This window comes from Macrobrachium rosenbergii, chromosome 42, assembly GCF_040412425.1.
Source record: "Macrobrachium rosenbergii isolate ZJJX-2024 chromosome 42, ASM4041242v1, whole genome shotgun sequence".
NCBI classification, from domain to species: Eukaryota; Metazoa; Arthropoda; class Malacostraca; order Decapoda; family Palaemonidae; genus Macrobrachium; species Macrobrachium rosenbergii.
Window position 1 is genome coordinate 10341038 of NC_089782.1, and position 14201 is coordinate 10355238.

The 14201-nt window shown below is 34.1% G+C and overlaps 1 protein-coding gene across 5 annotated transcripts in view; it reads left to right on the forward strand.

The window, feature by feature from the left end:
• Cdep (Chondrocyte-derived ezrin-like domain containing protein) overlaps positions 1-14201 on the forward strand; it is an 804710-nt gene that overhangs the window by 645681 nt on the left and 144828 nt on the right. For all 5 annotated transcript variants that reach the window (XM_067085457.1, XM_067085454.1, XM_067085456.1 and 2 more), the window contains one exon: positions 12350-12575. In XM_067085457.1, the coding sequence (XP_066941558.1) occupies positions 12350-12575 (226 nt within the window). The remainder of the gene's footprint in view (positions 1-12349; positions 12576-14201) is intronic.

A 14201-nucleotide genomic window follows, 5' to 3' on the forward strand; every position in this document is an offset into this window, starting at 1 on the left:
CCGATAATATATTTCATTGTCTAAGACTTTGTTAGTGCTTCTTTTAACTTAGAATAAGAGTTATAGAATTTTTTTTATAACAGTTCAGGGAGTTTACTATAACCCTCAGAAAACATTTTATGTTCACATTAAACTGCAAACCATTGCCTTACTCAGGCCTTTTACTTTGTTATCAAGGAGCAGAGTATCCAAGATGTATGGAGGAAGAAATAACTTGTACTTCAGATAAGTGAAGCCTACCTCAAAAATGGGATATACCCGCATATCTCACCTGCCTGTCTCACTCACCTATCCCACCCTGTCCATGTGCTTGGGTACTGTAAAGTGAAAACAAGTATATGAGGGCTCTATAGCATTATTTAGTTTGCTACAGCCCCATTATTCATACAATGCCCTTATCCCTGTAAGAGATATCCCTGTCACACCAGCCTGTTTACTAGAAAAGAACACGCATATCTCTCCTGACCACATCCTTACCTCCATTTTATGTCAGTCTTCATGCCATTGTATGCAGTATCAGGAGCTCATCTTGTTCTCCCAGATCACTGTGGTGATGGTTTTTGTTTTATGTGCCTACCCTCTTTTTTTTTTATCAGATCATTACTATTTACTGCTTTTCTCATGTTGACAATATCCTCTGCTATAGTGATTCTTCTTGTGTGTGTGTGTGTGTGTAGAGGTACTGTTGCTTATTCATTCTCCTTGACTCATTTATGGGTCTAATGATTTTAAGATCAAATTGTATGAAGTTCTTCCTTTTATTTATTCCTTCAAAGGCCATTTATATATTATTAAAAATTTTTGTGCATAATTTTTTTTACATGTTTCTGTGGGAAAACAATAACCTAGTAACATGGTCTTATTTATCAGGAATAAGTTTTATTTTTGCAAGTCCAGTAGTAATTGGAATACTTTGCCTTTATTGCTGTTGATTTTCATATTGTGTAAATTTTCCTAATATTCTTAATATCAGGTGATTTTTAGGAAGGTGCAAGTAAGTGTAATATGAGTGCTATTTGTTATTGGGAAACTCTGGGGCTGTTATTTGCCAATACAGTATTTGTGTACTTCTCTATTTTTGAGCATGCCTCAATGTGCTTATCAAAAAGCAAATGGCTTCCTCCTGTCTTCTGTTTCATCTTGCCAGGGTCAACAGTGTTCTCAGTAGAATATTTGTCTGGTTTATGAAAATTGAAACGTAGACCAGTGGTTGCTTTTCACCCTGGAAGGGGATATTCTGAACAACAGGTTAAAAAAATCTACCGAACTTATCCTCTGACTCTTCAGCATGTGAAAAGCCATTGGTCTCATCCTTTGGTCCAAATGCACCTCATCCAAAGCCATGCTTCTCTTATCTGCAGTATTGCCCACACATGCTCCAGATGTGCAGGAGACTCATGGAGTGATGTACAGTATTATCTATCCCATTGCTGCCTTTATCAAGTGCAGCAATCTCTGCATTCATGCTGCTAACATTGCTGCTCACACCACTGCCACTTTCACCCCCTCTTGCTTTAACTGCTTGGTTTCCTGAGAGAGGAGCTGTCACTGAGGTCGCAGATGCAGCATTTGTGGATCATTTGCAATAAGAAATGGTCTCAGCAGTCCAGTATTATGTCAGCTGTATTTTCAGCTACATGCACTGTTCTATCAGTGTTGACTGCTACTGCCAAGGAGTCTGGCTGCACCACATAAGCCTTCATGGCTTCATAAGTAGCTACTCTTGCATTTAATTTCAACTTAAGATTTGGGGAAGCAAACCTTGCCTAAGGCAAGTGACATTCCTCCGCCAAAATTGTTAAAACAGTGTTATCTCCCCCTGAAGGTGCAAGCAGAGGGCATTGTGATATCCAAGAGGATTAACTGCTAGCCTCTTTGTACAAGTCAGACAGACACTGTAAGAGAGTGCTACACTACAAGGAATTTGGACTGGGGCATTTGGTACCATGGGACCATGTCTGGCTAGTCCTTAACGACCTATTTTCCAAGCTTTTGACAAGAAGAAAAGGAACCCCTCATGATTCTACTGTAGTGATATGTTAAGTGATTCCAAAATATCAAGTGATTCCTCAGACAGCTTATGTGCTCTGGAAGTACTCTTGCCTGTAGGCAAGCTATCTTCTAGGGAACTGATTGTAAGAATTGCTCAGGTAATCAATATTCTTGTTTTTAGCATGACCATCCAGTGAATCATCAACACCTGAAAGGGCACAATGGAATTCTCACTCACAACCTGATCATAACACGGAAAAAAACTGTCCCTTGCAGTCCTACTTAAGCCACCAACAGGCATCAAGGAAGGAAAGGTCACTGTCAACAAGTGATCGGCATAGCCCTCCCTCTCTGAAAACAGACACTGACACCTACAACCTCCACCACTGTGACTGTAAGAGTCGCAGACAGATGGGACCTTATGGACCATCAGAATTCTCCCCATTCTACAAGAGGGCTAGGTCCAACTAAGTTTTCTTAATTGAGGACTCTGACGAAGAACCAAGTGAAGATCCTTAGGCACTGCAGGACAAGCCCCCTTTGCTGAGTTTGTAGTTGGGTGTGTACTGCCTTCAGCTTTGTGCCATTTCCAGACTTTGAAGAAGACCTTCATAGCAGGACCTATGTAGGATGAAGAAGAATCTCCAGTCAGAGGAGATGACTTGCTGATACCTCAGTTGGCACAGAGAATCCTAAAAGATGTTTTACAGAGGGTGAAGGGAAGAGGCATGACTGCCCAATATTAGGTATCCTAAATTTGTTTTTCTTGCATCCACTTGCCTGGTAGGCAAAATGTTATGGAGCTTGTGAAGCAAATCTGACTCTTATATATCAGGTCCCAGAAAGCTTCAAATTCCTTTTATCAAAGTAGGACAGGGCCAGTTAAATAGGATGGCTGCAATAATGAGGTGTAATATTGTTCTGGATGAATTTAGTCTTCATCATGTTTAATTTCACTAACATACACACACACCTCCAAAATTCAGTTAATGCATTGGCTGTTCTATCATGGCATTATTTTTATTTATCTATTTTACTTTGGCTGTGTTCTTCTTGGTGTTAATAGCAGTCATTAAGGAACAGGTTTAGTGGAACACCTATCATAGAAATCTTTCCAACCTTTTTATCCAACAGACCTGCAGGATAGAGATTGTACCCTTTTGCATATAGGCCATCAAAGGAAAGGGAATTTTATGGTATCCATTGACTTAAAGGTTGTACTGTACATATAGTAATTTATCCATATTTGCAAAGTTCCTTAAGTTTCTTTGAGGAACTGGCTCTCACAGATTCAGACTTATGTATGGTAACTTGCATCCTACCCCATAGTTGACTTAAAAGAACTACATCTCACCCTTATTATGCCCATCACATTATCAAATCCAGTTGGACAGTCCCAGGCAGACATACATTGCCAGCCATAAGTTATTTGCAGACCTTATGGATGATTCAGTATCAATGTTAGTAATAGTTTATTTCACAACATCCACAGGTTAAATGTAATTCAGGTATTGTACCTTTCTTTCCTCATGATGTATTCAAAAATGTGAAGTACTCCACTCAGTTTCATTTACCTTTATACCGGAATAAAATACTGTGTTTGGCTGTGGTGGGGCAGTGCTTTTAGGATTAGTATAAACACAGCATTTTTCAAAAGACAAATTTTGTTCCTAAAACTCTTCCCCTACATTTAGATTTACCTATCCTTCCTCTTGTGTTTAGAAACAATTTTAGTTTCAGTGGGAGCATATAAACTGTCTTGGACTTTTCCATTGACATGTATGTACTGGTGAACAGTGAAATTAAAAGATAAAATACATTAAATGATAGAAATGTGATGATAGACCATTAAATGAATTTTATAAAGATAATCAGTAGGGAACATCCCAACTTTGACTAATGGTCCTCGTCCATCTGAGGTCACAGGTGGTTTTGTCCTTCAAGATACCAGTGTAAAAGTCTAATTAGGCAATGGTTTGTATTCAAGGAAACCACTTTTTTCTAGAAAAAATCCATATTCCTTTGTATAGCATTTTAATTTCATAGAAGACACTATCTACAACCATCTGATTTTGAATTTGAGTAACTATCTGGAAATCAAGAAAGTGAACTTTGGTAATTAATTGTAATGTTTTGTATGTTCATTTTATTCTTATGTTTTATTTTTGTGTTGACTTTTTTTTTTTATAAAACTTGATGCTCTATGGAGATATTTATTCTATGAAGATTCTGATTCATCTGGAAATTGAAAGCTTTGATTCCATATCTTTTGAAGTTATAATATGCTGTTAGTCATCTTTGGTTATTAATGAACAGAATAAGTGGATGTATCATCCAACTGTACTTTCAGTGAAAGTTTTAAGTTATTTTCATCCTTGTGTTTAAACACATTTTGTGCATTCAATATTTGCCAGCATTCACAAGTCTCCTGGACACAGGGTAACCACTGTTACTGAGGATTTACTACCAACTGTTTATTTAGGAAACTTTTAATATACTCATTGGTCTTCCTTTTATGAAATGGAGATTTGCATCAAACATTCTGACATGGTTTGAATTTCTTTACTTGATAGTTATATTAACTAAAATATGAAGATGAATTTTTTTTATGATCAAGTGACATAGTTACTTCGTTTTGTCCGTTGAAATCTGTGCATGATGTCACTGAAATAGAGCCTGACCTAATTAAGAATGAATTGTAGCAGTATACATTGGATTAGGAAACTTTAAATTCCCATTATTTTGTTAAGTATGTGAAAGATGACTGCTTCCTTATCAGAACCAAAGAATATTTGAAGCTGTAATATTTAACATACTACACACAGCATCCCTTACTGTAATATCATATATTGCAGTTATACAATAAATTTAAGACACTTCTTAACTTGGAGGTGTAGAAAATAATTTTATTTAGTAAGTATTTTCATACATTATTGTTAAGTACTGTATGTTGTTCAGACAGGGTTATTTTAGTTGTCAATAAAATAAGATGGTGCAAGTTTAGTGTTACCAGTATATTTTTACCATAGCACTTACTGATACAATATTATAAGTTTCAATTGGTCTGTTCATATGCCTTCATAGGATAAGATGAATTTGCTGGCGTTACGTTAGCCCTTGAGATGGTGCATGTAGAATCTACACTTTACACCTCACAATTAATCCTGAAACAATCTGCTTTCTGCTTATTTTTTTTCCTGGATTATTTTACTGCATTTTAATTTTTATAAATATTTATTGATATAGAATATCCAAGATTGCCACATGGTAATTATACAAGGTATAATCTAATGAATAGATATGACAGTATGTTGAATACCAAACAATGTCTGTAAGTACTTTATTGTACTTGAAAATGAGTAGGTCTAAATTGTTATTATATGACAATTCTTCATATGTTAAATAAATTATATGTAAAATATGTAAATATGAATGTTATATGAATTTGCTCCGAGTTATCGTAGCAAAGTTACGTAGCACTGCTCACTGTTGGAGACTGCTATTTAAGGGAAATGATTTCAGGAGTTACTGTATTCCTGCAAATAACTCTCTTTTTTTACATGCAGTATTGACTTTGTGTTATATCTTTCTTTTCTTATAACTATATCTTTAAGGTAACATATCTAGTATAGATCAAGTGACAATTACAGGATCCTAATGAAATAGTATTGTAATATTTTTATTCATCTTGACATAAAGATTGTTCTTTGATCTTTCATACAAGATGGGTTACTTTATTGAAAATGTATTAATGTCATGTATGAGGTCAGCTTGTGCTATTTGTGTGTTGATGGTTACTACAGTCTTTTTGATAATGATGTTAATGAAACATTTCTTTTAAAAGAAAGCTGTGTTATAGATGCAGGATCTCTCATCTGTAAGGTGATTTGATGGAATTATAACAGAAAGATTTAAGTTCAGAAACTGTTGTAAATTTAAACATTGAGTGCAAAAATGGAAAAACAAATATAGTATATTTGCTTACATACATCTTTTATTACAGAATAAATGTTGGTATTATAGCGATCTGTAATTTAGTATACAATTTTTAACTTATCTTTGACACTTGAATACAGCATATTAACTGTAGTGAAAATGATTTGTTACCAGCTATGCAATCCATGTTCTTTGTGAATATTGTAAATGTAAAAGTTAGTTTTTTGCTAAAAATTAGATTTTGCTTCTTGTAAATTACCGGATGGTTTTACTTGTATGCCAGATTAAGTTAGGGTACTGAATTTCAGTATGACATAAGTTCATTTTATAGTTTTTCCTTTTAGTTTTCAAGAGAATATCTCATGATTTCTGGGACTGTTATTCCTGTATATTTCTAGGATAATAGTTTTAATTTTTGGGGGAGGTCTGCCCACCTTTCTATATTCTATGTTGTTTAATTTGGAGGTCTTTGTCTGTTGATCTACAACATCAAAAGACTCCCTTGATTTGTGTATGCAGGGTGTTCACTTATTTCACCATAGCTCTAGTTGCATTGCTCTCTGCCTGGTACTTTCATCCATTCACTTTGATCTCTTCGTACTTACTGAATCTCAGACTTGTTCCATTCTCAGTCCTCATTTAAGATATAACCCTTTCCAAGCTCTTTAAGAGTCAAGTGTTGTGACTCAGTGGTCTCAGTAAACCAACTTGTAATGATGATAATGTTGATTAATGGTGTAGATAGGGTTGTTGACCTACCCCAAAACTGCATTATCTGTACCATTAGAACCATTTGGTAGGGTCATAAAAATTTTTCTTACTTTTTCTGCCCTATAATAATTTTCCATTATAAACTTAACTATTCTGAATGTTAAGAGTACCAAAGAGCATTCCATCCCAGAACTTCTTGCCCTTTGAAAGTGATTACTCATAAGAGGGTGGTCACATAAATTTTACATTTAAATCTTAGAGTTTTGTATCTGCCATAGTTAAGTTAGTTGGGCTGTCCTTTTTCTGCTCAATTGGGCATTGCTAATAAAACTGGCACGGGTCTGATTACTCAGGAATGAGGGTAAGGTATGATGGCATGCCGCCCAAATAGAATTTGAGTAGCTGACATAATTGAGCAAAACAAGAGAATTCTTTTGAGCTTTGTGTGTAGAGCCGAGTCCAGTCTTGATCGACTGCCAACCTGTAAAGCAGGAGGGTCATTGTGTATGGCTAGGTATAAGCCCTTTTATTTTCAGTCATTCTTCTTTATGTATTTGCTCTATACTAATTTTTTAAAGAAACCTTTGAGTGTTTGGTTGAAACTGCTGCCTTATCGGATGTCTTACATAATTTTGTAGTTAGGGTGCAGAAAACAGATCAGGAATGTAGAGGACATGAGAGCATGAGCCAGTCACCCTTACAGAAGTCATCCAAATGTACCAACAGTTCATTTAAATTCTGAACCATGTTATCACTGTTCAACTCACACAGTGAGTGAGCAGGTACATTTTAATGGTTCCTACATAATAGGTGAGGAGCAATACAGAAAAGTATTTGAGAGGTGAACACCCTGATGATTTTTTCCTAAGTTTATTTTGAGTGATATGCTTAAAACATGTTATTCTCATAATTGTTTATTAAAAGATTTTGTCTAAATCATTGAAGCATTTTATAGAAATTTACTAAGGCTGGGCAAAATGAAAAAATTTGTTTTTTTAAACAATACAAGAATAACTTGTTCCTGTGGCGTCCAAAGAACAATAATTGATCAGCTTTGTTGTTAGCAAGTTACTAGAGAGAGAATACATTATGGGTCAGTTCTTTGCTTTTTCTATTCTTCTCAGCTGTTAACTAATCAGGTAGTGTTTTAGCGTACACTAAAGGACTGTATACTAAATTATGATATGCTAATACCAGTATTCACAGTATGGTATCACTTTCTGCAGTTCACATGTACACAGTAATGTTTGACAATCAGTTTGTGTTAATGAGATTTTCAGCAATAATCTTTGAATTCTGATCCATTTAGTATACTTGTTTGCAAATCACATGTGGTTCTGATGTGTGGTAGTGTTTGGAACTATCTTCATAATACTCTACACAATGATTTTATTAAACCCATTTTTCAATTTCTGTTATGCTTGTGTAGTGTGATTGTTTTCAGAGTCAGATGCAAAATGGATCCACTTACTGTATATTAGGATATTCAAACTGAAATTCATGGTTTCATCTTCAGGGCCTGGTTAATGAAAAATTGCTTTCACTACATTGAAACAATAACCATATTAAAATATCTAACTTAATCATGGAATTGTTCAGATAATTTGATGCATAATTTTGCATTTTAATCCAAATTTTGAAGGAAATGGGGTGTATAATATCATACATTTTTGGATATGAACTTTTTCATTTATTATGATTTGTTGGGAGACCAATAAAAGTTGTGTAGTTCTTAGAGACATGAAGATTAATCTTTCTCACAGGTTGATTTCAGTAGTCTTGTTAAACCACTGAAGTTAGAACACTTTAATTTCCTAATTTGGAACAGTATTATGATACCTTCTGTATCAAGTTATTTCTTTAAAAAGGGATCCAACGTACTGTATGTTTTTAGAAGTTATCAGAATAGAAATATGTACTCAAAGATAAGAACTTGAAGCAACAAAGCCAAGCAATTCACATACAAGTATATTAGAAAGCACATGTGATTTGCAAAAGTTTAATGCACTTTAAATAATGTATAGGATTGATATGCAGAATGTTGATGCTTTGCTCTTAGCAATTTCTGTTGAATGAAGAATTTTGTCATGGGGAAGTGAATTACCTGGGGAGATCGTTTGTAATAAAAATTTAAATTAAGGTATCATTATTACTATCAAGTTTGCCATAACTATTTATATCCACCAAGCCCTATGAGAGTCTGTAGATTTGACTCACATCTCACAGAGCTACATGATAATACTAATCCTCAGGGTTCTTGCATTTTTAGTGAGCAAAAGCACTAAAGAATGTCATATTTTTTAAACTAACTTGTGAAAACTTCACCAAATCTTTTGTATGCACTAATTAGTACCCGTGTGTGCACATTGGTAACATACAGCCTCAGCATATGCACCATTATTTTAAAAATCATCTACTAAGCAATTTTGCACTAACATGCTATCATAAAAAAATGAACAAGAAAAATGAAAGCTTCATTTTGTTTGCAGTATTGTAATTAAGTTCATAGCAAATTCCAGTGATAAAATAGATCTGATAAGGATCCATTGCGGCAGGATCATTGCTTTGTTAGTAGTGATGCAGATCACTTTGTTGTCATACTTGAAAAAATGATAAAGAGCATCTTTCATGATGATGTATAACCTAGATTTTTTTTTACAATAATACAAAAGTTGGATAATGGTAATAACTCCAAAGAATAGGAGTTCATTAATGAACTGATTTAATAAGAAATTAATTTAGGCAGCTTGACCATTGATAGTGAAAACTAACACCTCATGCACTAGAGGTAAGTCCTTGTGTTGTGGCAATGCCTGCCTCACCTGCTGTCGTATTGCTTTGTCTATAGCGTTACAGAACACGTCTTGCATGCTTTCCATTACATGTTGTTATTTACATCTGGTAATTCATAGAGCACATTTTCAAATAGGCTAAATATTTTGCAGTTTATATTTATTTTAGAGAATTGGACACATTTAGCTTAATAATTGCCTAGGTAATATTAACATTTGCCTGAAACTAAAAAGTTGTTGAAATTTCAGCTTTTTCTTCTTGGTTAATACCCTTTTTAGCTGCATGTTTCACATCTCTGCTTACAGAAGTGTCAGTCAGGAGTTAATTTTGCTACCCAAGATCATTGTTTTGATGAACTGTAAGGAACTGCATAGTAGATTTTATTTAGAGCCTTTTTATTATGACTGTTCATATGAAGTGGTTATGATTTATCATTGCTTTATTTAATACATGCTCAAAAATTGAAAAGCAGCAGCTTTTTAGAATGTTTGATTGTTACCATTAGTTTTGACCTAGTAGCTGTAGATGCTGTCAAACACTTCACAAGATGAAAACACTCAACACAAATCTCCTATACTGACTGTCCTAGGGTGGGGTGCAGGCTGCTGTAAGTTAAGGAAAAATATGTCAATATGAGGTTTACAGGGTACATTTGTAACTTGGAGGAGTTAATTATGTGGATTAGTGTGATGGCTGTTACTACTCTGTTTTATTTCTCCAACCTTTTGTTTTTGCTGTTGGTACCATTTTCTTTGTTAAAATCTTTAGTAACCATATGTTGTATTAGCTAAAATATTTTTGTTATTGTTTTACTTGTTTAATTTTTGCACATGGTGAGGTTTATATTATGCAGTTTTACCTTTAGTCTCTGTTCATAATTAGATGATTTTTAGCATTTTTACCTTATTGGAAATAAATTGTAATATATACTTGTGAAATTCCCTTGTGTTTTTTGAATAATGAATTGGTTGGAGACCTAAGACATGCTATTGCTAGCTTTTCATTAGTGTGTCTGGCAGTAGACAGGCATTGCCACTCCTTGGACGGACAGTATATGAGTAGATTACTGCCTAGATTTTATTTATTCGTTTAGGTTTTTGTTTGCATTGTATTTATTTTTTTATTTTTATTAAATATAGATATGTGGGGTTATTAATGTGTCTTTTATTCAGGGTCTTTATAGATAACAGAAGTTAGCATTTTTAACTTATATTTTGTATCAAAACCTGTTTCAGAAAAAGAACATTGGTTTATCAAGAGCATTTTTATGTCAGAATTATTATTTTTTCAGATATCATGGGCAAAATTTAACCTAAGGTAATTTGAATGATTTCATCAGCACGTATTATGTACAATATGAACCTGATGAATTCCAGAGAATTGTAGGGCTGTTGTGTATTGCAGTTCATAGTTAGTAATAATTAACTTGGAAATTTAATACTTGCTGGAGTAGAGTGGTATAGAAAAAAATAATATAGCACAGATTTTTCCAAAGATGAGAAAAGGTTAGACAGTAGTAGTATGGATAACTACACTGGCCTGCTTTAGACATCAGTGTGGCATATACATTCTACATCCTGTTACTAATAAGTATTATATTAGGTTCTTGTTTAATGGAAAATGAGGCCAAACACAAATTTTCTTTACACCTCTGGGTACCGTAATGTTAGCTATATTCTAGAATACTGAGAATCATACCTTGGTTGAGAAACAGTTGTCCCTTTTTCAATCTCTCTTGGAATGTACTTTAACCTTTTTAATTTGTAGTATTTGGATGTACAAAAAGTTCACTGCACTTTATTTTTAATTACCTATTTGCCTAGGATTCATGCAGTTTGTTCTTAGAACTTGATGTAAGACTACAGCTGAATTTGTTCATTGTGCCACAAGGGAGGAGAACTGGATATGGGCAGTATGAGAAAAATTATATAGATTCTGACATTGTATCTGATTCAGTTATAAATAATTCAATGTGTTTTATTCTGGCAACAATGGATTTTGATTCTATAATTCTTCCCACATTATCCAAAAAAATATGAATAGGTGAGGTCCCTCTTCATGTCAAAGGATTGTTTTGTTTCCCTTATCTCACATGGACATTTAAGAAACTTACATTTTCTTGTATCTTTAGTGAACCTGTAAGGAAGGAAACATTTGTTCTTGATTATTTCCATACAAATTTATATCACAAACGTTATTAAAGTAAGATATGGGTAATTTTCAGGTTTATGGCTTGTATTAAGTGATTAAAGTGGGATATCTTTTGTTAATTATTGAATAATTTTGCATGTATTTATGTATCTTTGTTTAATTTGAATATTTGTTATGAAAATTCTTTGTATACCCTTTACATTTGATCTTACTGATATTTTTAATGTATTTTATTAATGATTTTGAATTGTTATTTGTTAAGTAATTTGTTCGATATAAAATATGGTTTTTGTTCTATGATTTGTATTTTTATACTATTTATGTGGTTATATTGCTAGAAAGTTTTCAGTTTCAAAACATCAACTGTATATACATTTATACCAGTCATCAACAATGCATGAAACTGAGCCTGGGTGTAATGCTTCTTGTAAAGGGTAAAAGGGGACTTAGATAACATTGAAGCTTTTAGGTATCAGTTTATGTTTGTTGTTAAGTTGACACTTTTTGAGAGGTTTTATTACTTCTTTTACTCTAAAAGCTATTTATTTTTACTAAAATATGATTTAATACTTTAGACTTGTTAATTTGTTAGTATATGAGGATTAAAGACAATGATAGATGGCTAGACAAATTTTTGTTCATGATATTGTATCAGCATCTTTATATGTTTGAATTTTTTATTTATATAGACCACATTTATATTTTTACTTCCCAGTAATGAAGCTATTACTGTTACTAAATTAAGATTTTGATTGGCTTTCAACAGAAGTAAAGCAAGATGTCCAAGTTGTGGCTTCAACTGAGACCTCACCCATTAGGGTTAATGATAAGTCATCAGTGTCCCCTCCACCTTATACTCCATCAGCTCCAGTGTCCTATGGCCAAGATCAAGCCATTCATAGCTCAGTGGTACCCAATGCCTCTCCAGTCTCACCAGCACCACCTGCTATACAGAAAGAAAATATTCCTCTCTCAAATCATGTTAATAATAGGTAAGCGAGACTTTCTGCTTTATAACTCCCCAAACTTGTAGCCCCTTGGGCAGGGGCTTTGGGGAGTATGCACTTAGGTCCAATTCATAATTTGTCTTAACTAGTTGCTCTAAACTAATTAGCTAGACATTGTCACCAATACCCACACCAATTTCTTTTGTTCTTCTGTCAGGATGGACAACCTTTTGTTGACCACGTAGTGTATAGTTGAATATGACTTTTATTACTCTTAGAATGTGAGAGGGTGAGGAAGGATGGCATGCCTACTCAACCATAGAATTCAATTAACTGATGTGGTGGAGTAAATCAAAAGGAATAGGTCAAAACTTCCTCTCATTGCTAGGTCCATCCTCAAATGACTGATGACCCTTAAGACACTGAGGATGTAGTGTATACCTAAGAAATTCTTCCAGGATGAATCATCATTTGCAACAGAACTACATTCAACCCCTAGGTTGTTTTGGTGGGTGGGGGGTTGTCTTAGGTAAATAATGTACATACCATGATAAATAAAGTAAGCTCAAAAGTTGATGACCACTGCATTGAAACAGAAAATTCTGAAGACTCCCATCCTCCACAGAATTGAGTCACATATGACCATATACCTGATGAAAACAGAATGATAAAAACAACAAAAAATAAGTTGCCTGAGCCTCTCTGATCACATTTACTCTTTGTGGGGGGAACTATAATTGATAAAGGCCTCTGGTTCTCAAAAGAGAACAAAATTATCATAATTAAAACTTGAAAATTTCTTATTAACAAGATAGTCTTCATAAGAAAGTCCTTTCCAACAGAGATAAAGAAATAGAGTGGCTAATAGAAACAAGTGAAGTTCAACAATCAGAGCCCCAGACAGCTAGTATCTTGCCATTACGTAGGGTGTCCACTTCAAAGAGTGCCCACTTCAAGTTGACTCATAACTTCGCTTTCAAGTACTTGCTGTAAAGTAAATTAGCTAAGCATTTTTTTTTAACTTATACTCTACCTGGCCTTTTTTTATCATTGTTATGAAACCTGTTAAGATTTTCCTTTAAGTGACAATCCCTCTGTGGTCTTGAATGATTTTTTGGACACTTAGAACATCACGATGGAGGAGGTTGAATGGCATGCCCTCATCACCCTTAGAGTATGAGTAGCCAACATGGTTAGGTTAGGTGAAAGTCTAAAGTTAAGCTCAGTTCCTAGTGCCAGGTCCAATTTCAAGAGTCTGACCACTCTCAAGGCACTAGGGGCATTGTGTATATCAAAGTAAAACTTTAGGGTATCCTGTTAGATAGGAAATCATCCATCCTTTAAATATAGTTTTTTGGTAGGCACAGGAAATTACCTAGACAAATTTTATTAGCTGATGCCCCACAATGAAAAAATCTCTTACAAATGTTCATTACTATTTTATGAAAAGAGGAAATTCTAAAGACTTTTCATGTTCAAATAATTCTGTTGCAGGTAAGATCTTATGCAAATTCATTGCATAAATAAAATTGCAAAAATAGGAAAAAAAATGCCTGACCCAAATTTGATTCAATTTGATTTTTGTGGGGGGAAGACTTTAATTGCTAAATTTTCCTAGTTCTCAGGACAGAGATAAAAGTTTCACCACTTAACCTTGACAATTTTGAATTA